This window comes from Tyto alba, unplaced genomic scaffold (genome assembly GCF_018691265.1).
Source record: "Tyto alba isolate M040663 unplaced genomic scaffold, T.alba_DEE_v4.0 Super-Scaffold_1000006, whole genome shotgun sequence".
Lineage (NCBI taxonomy): Eukaryota > Metazoa > Chordata > Aves > Strigiformes > Tytonidae > Tyto > Tyto alba.
Genome location: NW_024881272.1, coordinates 6,420,550 through 6,434,135, shown reverse-complemented (window position 1 = coordinate 6,434,135; position 13,586 = coordinate 6,420,550). Strand labels below are relative to the sequence as shown.

At 51.2% G+C, this 13,586-nt stretch overlaps 1 protein-coding gene across 14 annotated transcripts in view; it reads left to right on the top strand.

The window, feature by feature from the left end:
* RGS8 (regulator of G protein signaling 8) overlaps positions 1-13,586 on the top strand; it is a 40,417-nt gene that overhangs the window by 7,158 nt on the left and 19,673 nt on the right. For 2 of the 14 annotated variants that reach the window (XM_042807310.1, XM_042807284.1), the window contains exons 1-2: positions 11,025-11,208; positions 11,294-11,352. In XM_042807310.1, the coding sequence (XP_042663244.1) occupies positions 11,149-11,208; positions 11,294-11,352 (119 nt within the window). In that variant the 5' untranslated portion in view covers positions 11,025-11,148. Of the gene's footprint in view, positions 1-2,889; positions 3,029-4,319; positions 4,538-10,833; positions 11,001-11,024; positions 11,209-11,237; positions 11,353-12,885; positions 13,424-13,586 lie in introns of those variants that run through there. The other 12 variants (XM_042807306.1, XM_042807321.1, XM_042807296.1 and 9 more) reach the window with 12 other exon arrangements.

The following is a 13,586-nucleotide window of genomic DNA, read 5'->3' as shown; positions in this document are numbered from 1 at the left end:
AGGTCTTCCAAATGCAACAGCCTGGACACTGGAGGGGGATGACTTGGTTCTTGGGCCTCTTGTTCTTTGCCAAATGACACTGGGGTCACACCATCTTCCACAGAGCGTAGAGACACACACGTCTCTTCTCCAAGGGCACCACTCTTTAAATAGAGGCTCAGCAGTGTTCCCAGATGTTAGTTTAGCAATGCAAAGGCAAAACAAACAGCAACAGATGGGAAGTCCCCTGTTGTTGTGCACCACAAAGCCAGAATACAACTCCAAAACACATTCTGCAGAGTTGCTGCTCACAGCGGGTTAGTTTGAGTGAGCGGAGAGCTACAGCCGAAGGAAATGAGAGAGCAGCAGGAACGTTGTTATATCCTTCTCAGCTGTGATTAGGAAGGAGCATTGGAAGATGATGGCTCACCTCTGAGCTCTGTGTGTTGCTGCTGCAGAAAGGGTAAACGCAGAATTAATAGCAGGTTTTTCAAAGACTTTTTCCTCCAGAAATGCTTTGCCAAGAGTGTTGCTCCCAGGGCCATTTACTTTAGGGGGAGAGAGAGAGAGGCAGGTTACCCGAAGAGTCCTTTCCCAAAAGACTTCCCCATTACATGATTTTTTAGCAAGAAAGATCATCTCCGGAGACTATGCTTTCCCTCAGGAGATCAATCTCTTTTGCAGAGTTTCCCCCTGTATGTTTCAAAAACTCATTTCTGTCTCCAGAATTTGTTTGAAAACAGCACTTGAGATCCGTTGTAGACCCCCGGCCTGTTGCTCCCCTGTGATGGGGTGGTCGCCCTTACCTCCCAGGCCTGACTTCACTCTCACAGAAGCTGCAGTAGAGCTGTCTGTGGTCGACGCCTTCGTTCAGTCCTGCCCCTGGCTTGGACTCTGCTTGCAGACATTCGAAACCCAAAGCCACCGTCCTTTCTGGAAGTCTCATCCCCTGCTGCTTTTGGATAGGTGTCCAGGGACATGGACACAGGATCAGGGACTAGGGGACCCAGAGGCCACAGAACCATCCACAGTTCAGTGCTTTTTCTCTTGGTTTCCCCCATGGGAGTGAATTTGCCTTTTCTGCCATTTGCAAGCCCAGTTTAGCCAATAAAGGGCTTTCCCAGAGTCCCAGGGTCACAAATTCAAAGCCAGACAAGTAGCAGTATCATGCTGTTTCCTGCCAGCGCTGATATGTGATGGTTTCTGGAGCTAAAAGATATCTTAGGGTGTGGGGTGTCTGAAAAACACCTGAACGACTAGCTCTGGGGTTTATATTTCCAAGGCTGGGTATTGCTGGATTCACGACCTGTTTGAAATAGGACACAATATGTGTGTGTGAAGGAAGGGGAGGGAAATGTCATGGGCAGGCAGACTGCTGGGGAGGCTGTCTGTCCCTGCAGGGACCAGGATTCCCGAGGTGGATCGAAACCATCAGACTTTACAACCAGGAGTAGCTGCTAATTTCAGTAATGGTGCTGTCCCGGCTGCCTGCTTTGAAAGATGCTTGGGTTTTGTTTATGCACAAGGGAGTTGTGTTTTGTGAGCGTACCATCCACCACAGGGGATGTCTCTGTGAGCAAAGGGCCAGCACTAATGCCATCCTGTGTGGCTGTGAATGAATTCGCCCTTTATTCATCGCTCTCCACCCCTGCTGAGCCGAGAGCCCTGCACTGCTCACAGGCGTACGTAGATGCTGCCATTTGCAGCACTCGTTCAGCCGAGCTTCCACACCCCGGTGCCTCTAATCCCAGACAAAACCCAGGCCACGGAGCAGCAGACACAATGAGACCTCTATTCTTAGCCTGGAAAACCTCAGAGCTGGTTCTCCGGGGTGTTGGGCAATGAATATGCAGCTACTGAAGCTCCTGACAAAGCTGGGTGAATGGCAGCGTTTGTCGTTAGCCCTGAACATACACTCCTCTCCCATTGGATCCGTAGCCTTCACTGCAGCTTTTCACAGTTACATAAATATGGCCTATTTTCCTCTCACAAATTAACATTTTGCTTGCTAAGTTTAGGCTTTCGCACATGTACAAAACAAACCCTCTGATTTTTCACACGCAGCTGGAAATCCTGGCTCCTGGAGAAGCCATCCCTGCCCGTATAAAGCCTTCACAGGGGTGACAGACAGTGGCGCTGATGGTGTTCCCTTGCGAGTGGCAGGACCCCGTGAAGTCCTGGACATCGCGTTGCAAATCATCCGAGGTGCCTTGTCCTTTTCCCCCCGGGGAAAGCCAGACCCCGGGTGTGAGGATGCCGGAGGATCTGCCTCCCTGGCAGGCTGCACAGTGTCCTGGAGACTGGAAGGTTGGCTGCATGCTTTGGGGCAGAGCAGATGGCTCCTCACTCCCCAGGAGACACAGATGTGGACATTATTTTCCCCAAAGATGGTTCACGCCCGCCCCTGTGAATGTACTGGGGGGATTGCACTGCAGTATATCTGCGTTAAAAATAGCCCCATAGAGAATGGATGTCATTTGGAAATCTCCCAGACCTGGGGTATAAGAAAGCTAACGTTCATCCACTGAGACTGCGGGCAGCTTTTTTTGAGATATAAGTAATACAGATGCACAGGGCTGGAAAACAGATGTCCGCCCCTCACCTTGCACTGATATTGCTCTCTACTTCAGCAGCCTAAGGGGAGCCAGCTCCCCCATGCCACTGAGGTCTCTCCGTGGTGAGGAGGTTGTCGGGATCTTGACGTAGCACCAAAACTCAGCTACTTACTCCTCTTGTGGTGGGAATAAAGATGTAGGTCCCGAAATGATCGTTCGCTGGGCCAAAGTATCTGATGCTACAGTCAGAGAAGCCGTCCATAGCTATGGATCCACAGCGAGACCTTTTCTGTGCCAGGGCTGATGGCATGTTGTGACTTGAAATATGTTCTGACAGCTCCTGGCAGTGACCCATGAGGGAGATGATGTTTCCTGGAGCTGGGCACCAGCGTCCCGAGGCCAGCTGTGCAGGCAGGCGGCTGGGATGCCAGATTCCAGCTCAGCAGGACGGGGTCCTATCCTGCTCTTCTGTTGACATGTGTGTGTGATCTCAGGTGAGTCTTGAAGGTGTGTGTTACTGAACGTGGTCGCTTAGAGATAGAGACGGACCTGGCAACATGGTGTGCTCCCGGGTTAACTGCTGCGGAGGGTATTGGCTTGGAGGCTTTCTGCTCTTGTAATTCAGTGCATCGCACCCACTGATTTTTACTAAAGGCAGCCCTGTGGCTAGATATCCACGTGTCTCTGTAATCACTAGTGGGAAACCTTAGAGTAGGGAGCTGCGATAAATGGGTGACTGGGGGGTTTCAGGGGAGGGTATAATACCTTAAGCATCTGATTTTGCTTTCCTTTTTATCCTTCTGACCAAGCTGAGCACCCCAGGCGAGACCCAGCCCCGCCGGGTAGTCAAGCCACTAGGGCAGAAGAGGGGAAGAGGTGTGGGACCTTTGAAAGAGCTGAAAAAGGCACCAGGCACAAAGCTCTCGCTTCCTTCCAAAGGGGCACACGCTTCTAAGCATGTGATGCTTTAGAAAAACACACTGTAAAAATCTGTGGAGTGAGGAATTGGTGCCCCTTCGGGGAGGATTACAGCTAGATCTCTGAATCCCTGACGTTTTGGGTCTGTCATTGCAGCAGATCAGCAGAGTGTCAGGGACTGCAGGCAGCTCTGCACACAGCTTTCTGTGCAACATGCAAAGGGGAGGTGTTATGGCTGGAGTGTCTTTCCACACTCTTCAACACCCCTGCCAGACCTTTGGACCTGTATCGGCACATCCTGGATAACGGGAATGAGAGGAGGAGGCTGAGCTTTACGTGATGCTGGTGCTCTGGGTACATGCAACCCACTTTCTGTCCATCTTGATGCAGTGCCATCCTTAAAAGCTCTGGGTCAGGCTAGCTCTACGCCATCCCTCGGCACAGCTGAGGAGGACTGGGGTTGGGGATTTCTTTTTTTATGTTCAGAGGAAGAAAGGAGTCATCAAGGAAAAGCTGAACTCTATCCCCACAATCCCTTCCTGCCCTCTAGTACGGCCCTTCCCCTCCCAGGTAAAAGCAAACAAAGACAGCAGAGCCCCTGGTGCCCAGGCAGTAGTTTTCCTTGCTCCAATGATCCACGGGTTCCTAATCTCTTCCCTGCCCCTTTTCCCCACCGTGACCCTGGCCAGCAGCAGATGCTGGCGAGTTCTCCCCGGGCAGCAGCCAGCCTGCGGCAATAATGAGAGCAAGTCAGGCAGTGCCATCCTACACAAGCCTCTGTCTGCTCTGCGTGTGTGCATCTGCGAGAGCGCGCGCTCTCGCTCTCCCTTCTCCCCCTTCCCTCTCTTTCGTAACCCCCCTCCTTCCACCAGCTCTTTTTCATTTCACGAGATGCAGGGCTAGGGAGCCAGGAAAAGTGGCACAGTGCTGCTGCTCCTCCAGAGATAACTGTGGCCGGGCTGGGTCCTTCACCCGCCCCGATGCACAGGGAGCCTGCGGACACTGTTCCTCAGGGTCCCAACCAGCCATGTCCATCAAGCACCAAAAGCCACGTAGCCACCACCCTGCTGCCAGCTGCAAGACAGGTAAGAGCTAGGAGGGCCTTGGTGGGTGACAAAAGGCCCTGTGGTCCTTTGCTTGGTTCTGAGTCCCCGGGGGAGGGATTTTCACTTGCTCTTGCCCCGGTTCTCTGGGGGGAAGGACGGCTCCGCAGGCAAAGCGGGAGGGGAAGGGTACCGCTCAGATGTCACTCCTGTTAATGTCATGGCAGCGCTTCTCCTGGTGCATTAACCTTCCCGTGGCGTCTTAGGAATGGTCAAAAGGACACAGACACCGCTTCTAATTAGCAGGCGGGGAAAGAAAGCAGCGTATTTCTTACGTTAAGCCCAGCCCAGCCCTGGCTGGGCTGATGCAGGAGCAGGACTGGTTCTGGGGTGAGCTCCGTTTCAATAGGATTAGCGGTGGGCCTTTGATGCTGGGAGAAAACACTGGTCTGGGCTGGTGCCTGCAGCTCAGAGATCTTCACCATCTTTCCATTTCCTTTCCCCCTACCCCTCTTTGCTATTGTTGTTATTTTAAAATGGTGGATTGTATTTTCTTTGAATATTTGGGTATCTGTGACATCGTGACTAACACCCAGGCTGAACACTGGGGCTGCGCTAGTTAAAAATAAGACTAATCGGAGCAAAAGGAGAACATGTTGGAGGCGAGGGAACCGCATTAAGCAGAGACTGTAGCAAAAACTTCCAGATGGCAGGAGCGTGCTCACCCTTCGGGGGAAGAACGGGGGGCTAACCTGAGGGGGCTCGTTTTCCTGCAGCCCCAACTGCGGGGCCGCTGTAACTCATGGGGATCCCTGCAGCGGCAAGGGCCATCTCTTTGCTGTTTGATGGGTGGGGGCACAGCTCAGAAATACCAGGGACCCGTTGTGCTAGCATCTTCTCTCAGTGGCTGATTATCTCTGCACCCAGACCTGGAGGAATGCAGTTGCATTCCTCCATCTGGGGAGCAGACACATTGCATAAAGGGCCGGGCTTTCACTGTCCTGTTGTGCTGCCCTTCTCTGAGACTCGCTTGTTCCTGCAGCCCCAGGCTCCTCCGAAGCAGCCCTGTCTGTGCTGGCAGGACAAGCCTGGCCTCTTGCCCCGCAGTCCTTCCATGCGGTTCTGGAGCTGTTGCCTCAGTCCGTAGGGCTTGACTGGTGCAGGCGTTGGCAGATTTCGGTGTGCATCTCTACCCAGACTGTCAGGACACAGATGATGATTGCAGGCTAGTCTCCCGAGGAGAGATTGGTGCTGGATGCAGTAGACATTGTTATGAAAGAACTGCCGTCTGCTGGAGCAAGAGGATGAGCCCATCTAACTCACTGCATTTATGTTTTAATTAAGGCTAGAGCAGCAGCCTCCAGGGATGAAAGAGAAATCCCAGCTCACCCATGTGGTTAACTCTGTATTTCATCGTACAAATATCCATTCAGCTGCTCACGTGTCTAAAGTTAAGCACGTGCTCAGGTGTTTTGCTGCAGTGGGAATGACCTCCCAGTGCCATGTCGTGTATCTGTATAGCAGCTAATAGCCCCAGTAAATCCTTGCTGTAGGACCTGGATGCCCTGTGAGCCCGAGTCTTTGAAAGAGCAGCGATAAGAGCAAAGAAGCATAAACCCTGTCCGTCATAAATGGATTTGTGACTGCAGCACCGAGGTCTTGGGGCTGATTTCTAACATTCAATAACTGTTTGCAGCGTTCAGCTCGCAGAATGCAGGCTGCTTGCAAGCAACTTGAATGATCTCTCAGCAGAAAATTAACTCCATCTGTCAGCGAGCCTTACTCCCCGGCCCACATAGACCATCCGATCTCAATCAGAACGTGCAAGGGACAGAGCATCTGCGGCAGGGGATCTTTGCGGAGCTCTGCCTGTCGAGGTGGATCTGTCTCGGCTTCCCAGCCGCGCACACCAACTGCATTACAGACACTGCCATATTGACAGCAGCAGCGATGCTGAAAGCTGGGAGGACTCCAAGGCTGCACAGAGCAGCTCTGTGTCAACTCCAATCCTTTCTGCCTCCCTGCTCCACGCTAACAGCATCCTCTCCAACGCACACACAGAGGCACCGACGTGCTTCTCTACGTGTAACTGCTCCCGGGCATGGCAGCACGTTTCCTCAGAGAACAATTACGAATTTGTAGTAAAGTGCTTTAAAAGGGAAATTCTACCCTTTGATTCCTGTCTCGTGTGCTGCCCCTCTCATTCCGGAGCCTCTCGCCCTGCTTAGCTGTTGGTTTTGCATCCCACCTGCCCGGAGGAACTGGGGAGGGAGCTGGGAGCGCGCGGGCTGGGGCCAGGAGCCATCTCGCAGCTGAGGCATCTGTTCTGCTGCAGCAATCACAATGCTCCAGCGCCGCAAACGTGTCCGGGAGACACTTTTGTCATTGACACAGGGGAGAATTTAAATAGCTGCCATGCTCTTGAGCTAAGCCTGAGACAGAACTGTGGATCACGCTTTATGTAACTCGTTTTTATTTTTAAACGCAGTCCTTTATTTTCAAAGGGAACTCAACTCTGGGTGTCTCCTATCTCCTGCCTTCTCTCGTTAGCACATGTGAGGTGGCTTCTTTTATCAACCCCCCATCCTGTACATCAGCTGCTTGGTTTCCTCACCTACTCCTGAAACTCAAGCTCTCCTTGTTTCACCTCGCAGGATTTCCTGCTTGCCTGGCCTAAGGTGGAAAATTATTTGAGGTTTAAGGTGAATAGAAAAACCAACCCCTTAAAAACATTCTGAGCTACACCTGTGGATGTTTCCTGACATTACTGGAGCTCCTTTTTAGAAGGGGCAGCTGTTCTCATGGCTCTCTTCACAAGTAAGACAAGCCTGTGATTTGTCTCACAGTTTAGGAAGCTAGCTGTCAGCCGTAATTCCTCCCTGCCAAGACAGTCACCTCGTGCTGGCCCAAGTGTGTTTTCCCCTGGACCCTAAAACAAGCACCCAGGCAGCCTGGCACAGGGAGCAGAACACTGCACATCAGATGTCCGTTTACCAACCATTTTCTTCCAGCTTTAATTGCAAACAGTGGTGGAGAACAGCAAGCTCTGGAGAGAAATTCATTACTTATTTGAATTACCTTGGGATTGGGCCCATATAGGTATCAGTCCGGACTCTGGACAAATTTTGAACGACCGTGTGTCAGAGGAGATCAAATGACACTTTGTGTCATGAGAGATTTGCTAGGATTGTCACTCCAGGTCAAGGGTGGCTGTTCCTATCAGTCCTCCAGCAAAAATCCAAAGCCCCCTTGGGTCACAGCAGCAATGGACCCACGCCTGCAGGCTTGTTGTTGAGCCAAAGGCAGGCTTTGCATCGTGCAGGTCACCTGAATTCCCAAAGCAGTGACTACGGTGGAAGACAGCCAGCCTCGTGTAATTGGCCTTTTGCAGACACAGAGCCTACATCACTGAGCATCTTCTGGAGAGATCCCAGAGGCAACAGGATCTCAAGAAAACATAACAAAGAATGACTTCACCTATGGGGATATAGCTACCAAACATTACAGCAGACTGAAGAAGCACTTTCTTGGCACTAGATAAAAAACTTTTGGACTAGCAAGTCATGAAGTCTACGCTCAAACAACCTCCTTGCAGTACGGTACTAGAAAAGAGAGATGCTGGCACAGACCCAGGAAAAGTCGCAAAGGAAGAGCCAACACAACCCCAAAGAAGTTCAAATCGCTTGTGGCATGGATCACTGTAAGTATGACAAGGCCACAAAGTCAGAAATGAGAAGTGGAAGCGACAGTGGCAGGCTCAGCATGACGGCTCGTTAAGCATAGAATAATGGAATCCCAGAGCGGTGGCAGCAGACCCCTGAGGAAACAGAGCGAGAGTGAGAAAACAGGGAGAAGCCTGCTTAAATGTCAAGGTGGAGGAGTTTCTTTAAGGTAAACCCCCTGGAGATGTCAGCCAAGCAAATGAGCTAGTCGGCGCAGGCATCCTTTGGTTTTCCAGCTCCAGACTGAGAAGGGTGGTCAGCTGCCAGCCCCGGGAGGAGCATCACTGCATTTGGGGAGGGCAAAAGCCACACGACTACCAGCCAGAGCTGCCTTCCCGGTCCGGACAGGTATGTGAGGGCAGCCGTACTGGAAGGAACAGATGTCTTCAGGCCATGTGATTTCATCTAGCAGATAAGTGGCAGAAACCGGAGCTAAGTGAAACTGGTAGAAGTGTTTGGTCCGGAAGAAGTTTTGGGGTAAAACCCACTTGAATGATGATTAATGGACTAAACGCAGAGAATAGGCAGGGAGGAAGTTAAAATGACAGGGAGTGTGAAAAGGTCCCTGGAGATGGTAGAGAGATTAATGTCCCAGGAGCAGGCTGTTAAATTCCCTTCCACCCTGTCTAGTGACAGTCAACACTCCCAACGCTGCATGTGTTCACTGCTTGTGTATTTTGCTGTTAGCAGGTCATGAGGAAATTGCTTTAAAGTATTTCTTGGAGAGATTTAAAATTTTGGATGGGATTCAAGCCTAATATCAAAATGAGTTATTTTATTAAAAGCTTTTAGATAGAAGCTACAAAGTAGTCAGAAGCAGGAGGGCTATTTTAGAAGGAATTTGCTATAAACCTCTTCTAGTGCACAGAAGCTTTCTAAAATATTGCCCTGTAAAAAATATAATTCTCTTTATCTGCAATTTAATTACATTTCCCATAGTGCCTGTGTCAACACAGTTCACATATTTTTGTTCTCTATTAACTCACACCTGGCCCAGGAAACTAAAAGAAAAAAACCTGTTGATGTTCATAGTCATTTGTGGGTTGCTCCAGGACCTCGCTGGGGCCACGAAAAGGGTGTACTGATGTAGTGGAGAAATAGGAATTGGGGTCTCTGTCCAAACTGGCGATGGCTATGAGATGGCAATATATAAAACTGGTGTAAAAGCAGGAGGAGGAGCAGGAACACTCACATGGTCCTGTGATCTATCCCATCCAGAGTTAGTGGACCAGAGTTTTTGATCTGTTTGAGACTGCAGCGAAGTCCAGGTACCTGAATAATGGACCGGAATCATCTAGAGCTTTGTTGACTGAACATTTTTGTTGACCTCCCCCACCTTACAATCTCTGTGTGTGTAAATGAGATCTGAGGGATGTCCTGGAAGTATGATGAAAACGCTGTCACTTGTGACATCCTGCAGTTGCCCAGAGAGAACCTGGAAGTGTGGAAATGCTTTAAAAGAAAAATGACATGTTAGAAATGAAACCCTTGGTGATGCTGTATTAAATTTGGCCTGGGGGGAAGGGCTGAAGCTGACTGTTATTTAACTTGAACAAACCAGCTTGTTGTACTAGAGGCATAAGATGAAACTCAACCTTTGACCTTGGCTGAGGGGAGATTGTATCAGCCACAGCATTTTTTCAGTGCTTGTCTTCTGGTAACTGGAGACATGATTAATCTGATCAGGATGACCTAGGCTTTGCAGTGGAAGGATGAGAACAAGGCAAATATTTCCTTGCCAAGCTGAGCTATGAAAGAGTGGATCCAAGATGATGGAGAGCTGGGGCTGTTGCTGCAGTGCTACTAAGCCCTGTGTTTTTGTAGTAAGTTTTGCAGCACTCTGTCTTTCCCCAGGGATGTTGCCGGGCGATAAGTGTGCTATCTCAAGACGTTTCCTGGTCATAGCACCAGGATGTCAGGCCCATCAGTGTTTTAGCAGAGGAGAGACAAGTTTCCAGGAAAAAGACAATGTCTTGTATAATTGCAGAGGACTTTTTTTTTTTTTTTTAATTTTATTTTATTTTTTAAGTCAGTCTACTTTCTCGTTGTCAAAAAAGCAATGGAAGTCCCACGGCTTGAGCTCTCAGTGAGTCAGTGACCCACTTCGGTGCCTGTGCAGCCTGTGTGACGCTCAGGTGGTGCTACTGGTGGCTGAGCTAAGCCCAGAGCCGGAGGGGCTGTGGGTTAGGACGTTCTTAGAGTCACTGGGGTGCACTGGACACCCCATATACATCCTGTGGAGGATGGAGGTGTGGGTAAGGGAGGGAAAAGGGAATCGGGGCCTGTACGGTGGGGTGAGCACCCTGAGAGAGGTTGGAGGGAGCGAGCAGGGCTGCAGACGTCGGGTGAGGGAAGGGGAGATGGATGCAAGGAGTCAGTCACGTCACTGGCTTGCCAGGTGGATTTTTTTTTTTCCTCTTCCTTCATCCTATGCCCTGCAATAAGGTGCTCCTTTGCCTGTTCACGATTTTATTCGGCCCTGCGAACACCTGGGCTCTTTAATGAAACTCTCCCTTCCCTTCTGTCTGTGGCAACTCCTGATGATCCGTGATCTGAGGGCAGCAACCTTCCCCAAACCTCAGAGGAGCCGATTAAAACGATGCAGGCGGTTCCTTTATTCCAACATACCGAGGGTGACAACAGCGAGCGCTTTCGCAGGCATCCCACCCCCTCCACCCCCCCACCCCCCCCCCCCCATGCTCCCTGCCAGCCTTTGGCACCCACCGCCCGTGGGGAGTGGTCCCCCATCTCCAGCGGGGGAGAAGCTGGGGTTTTGCTGCCAGGTGGGTGAGGAGGGGGGGGGGGGATGCAACGAACCGCGCTGCCCTGGTGGGGTCCCCGGCAGTGCCGCCGGTGAGCGGGGGGAGCCGGCTGCGCAGCCGAGCCCCAGCCTGCCGGGTGGAGGCTGCCGGAGGGGTTTTTTTTTGCTGGATGCGAGAGAGAGAGAGAGAGAGAACTGCTCTGAGCTGTGCTGCTGCTGCCCGGAGAGAGGTGGGGAGGGGAGGGGTGTCAAAGTGTGACTTTCACCCCGTGCAGGGGGCTGTCTCTGAAGAAGACCGCTCTGCTCTCTCCCCAGAGCCTCTCTGACCACGCTGTCGGCACAGACCCACCGGCAGAGAGGACAGGTCAAAGGCAGTGAGTATCTATTTTTTTTTTATTTTTATTTTTTTTTTAAATTTTTTTTTAATTCTGTGTCTGTCTGTCTGCAGTGCCTCTGTATTCATTTTTTTTTCTGGCTTTCTCTGCATGTGAATGGATGGTCTTAATCTCTTGAAGCCCCTGAGATTTCGTGTTTGACTTTTTTTTTTTTAACCTTTGTGCTGCTAATTTTTCCTATTGGGATGGCTTCTTTATCTTTGCTCAGGTGATCTCCTGGGGTGGTTTGATAACCAGAATGTTATAATCACACCCCTCCCTTTCTGTCTTCCAAGGAGAAGCCCCCAAAACACATCCATGATGAGACTGGCAATTCTCCTTGACCAGGGTCCTTTCATAGGAGGGGGAGGTAGGATGAATGATGGAGCGGGAAGCAAAAAAACCCCCTCACCATGGACCCCTACCGGGATGCCTTTACCAGGCACCACAAATCATATTTCTAAAGTCATAATTGACTGGCTTTATTCGAAATCAGAGGGAAATATCCGTGGGTATGTCAGCCTAGCAGTGGGATTGCCTTCACAGGAAATATAGGTCTCGGTGTCCGTGAATCCAGACAGACTTTGGGATCACAGGGAAGTTCGGTGCTGCTCAGCTGTGCAGGTTGTTGCTGCGGGGGCTGGCGAGCGGGTGGGAGCGGGGGCGAGCAGAAGGCTGTTTCGTAACAGTACCCCAAAAAGCAGGCTGCCAGAGGAGGCTGCGAGGGAGAGGGCACCCGGCTCCGCTTCCAGCTGTCACTTTGGAGCAGCAGTGGGAAAGAGGAGGAGTAGGGGCTGCTGGACTCCGGGATATCATGTGCTGTGGCCCCACATGTGGGTGAGGCTGTTAATGAGGAAATTTAAAGGGGCTTAAGGAATTACAAGGATTGATTTCAGTTAAAGCGCATCGAAGCAGCCGGTCAGGGGTAAGGATTAAGGAAATGCACTCACTGGCATGTAGCGCAATCCCAGTTCCATTAATTTAGTTGGGAAGAGGCTTTGTGCATTTTTAATGTAATCAGGTTTTAAAAGGGATGTTGCATTGGGCAGCCCAAGCTCCGGGATCTCCCCAGGCCCCAGCAGAGTAGGGTCCTGGCTCCTCTGCACACAGTCTCTGCTGTCCTCGGTTCCTTTGTCTCTTCCTCAGTTGTTCCCTCTGGGCAAGAGGACATGGAGGTTACCTGGAGCTTGGCCCTGTCCTGGCAAATAAGAAACCTTTGCCCTTTGCTCAGTTTACAGTCCTACTCTCTGTCCCATCAGTCTCCTGGCTGGTGGACCTCACCTTCACTCTCTGGTGTGAGATTCGTTCAACCAGCTGCCCGTGTGCCAAGGCTCACGGGGACCCTGCCATCCCCCCCCTCCTTCCATCCCCTTTGCAGACTGTGCATCTCCTTGTTGGCTCCCCACAGGCTCCCACCACCCCGAAGAGGAGATGCTTTCTTTGAGTTATTTTTTGTGTGAGTGCTTGAGCCTGTGATGGTGAAAGGACCAGCAACTGCAGACACGTGAAGTCCTCCTGTTATTTTATTTGCAGTGCCAGCTTTTCCATGATGCCTGGCCAGTAACATCAGCCATGACCTGGAGGGACAGGGACAAGAGGTAGTTTGGTCTTCTAGGCGAGGTCAGCCCGGAGCTCTGCCTGTTGAGGAGAGACCTTCAGAGGTGTTGAAAGATGAGTGCGATAATGCCAACTCCTGCCGCTCCGTGGTGAGCTGTGACGCCAAACTCAAATCACTATAGACCTGAAGCTGGACTTAACCTGCGGTCCTGGTCTTAGAAGGAAATGCTGTCTCTCCTCTGTGATCATCCCTCAACTCTGAACATCTTCCATTGAAAAATTGACCTTCCGCTCTAGGAGGCAAGGATCAAATGGGTTGAGAACAGCTGGCCCTCCTTTTTTTTTTGGCAGAGGATTCTTTGATATATTTTTAAGTACCAGGACATGAAACAGTAAATCCCTCCTTCCCGCACTCCTGCCTCCTGCAAACAGCCCCGACTGCTGTCCAAGCCAGCCAATTAAAGGGTTAACTATAACTGGATGCCTGAATGGCTGCCTTACTGATCCCATGGAGGTAACTGAAAAGACATGATGCATCCCTCACCCCTGCCCATCCTGTCGCTGTCTACCTCGTCCAGGGAGCCTTTCAGCTCGCTGCAGTGTCCCCTCTTCCCTCCCACCCTTCCCTTGCCTCCCCACCTCCCGCGGACCTGGTTGCTTTCCCCTTCTTTCTCCCG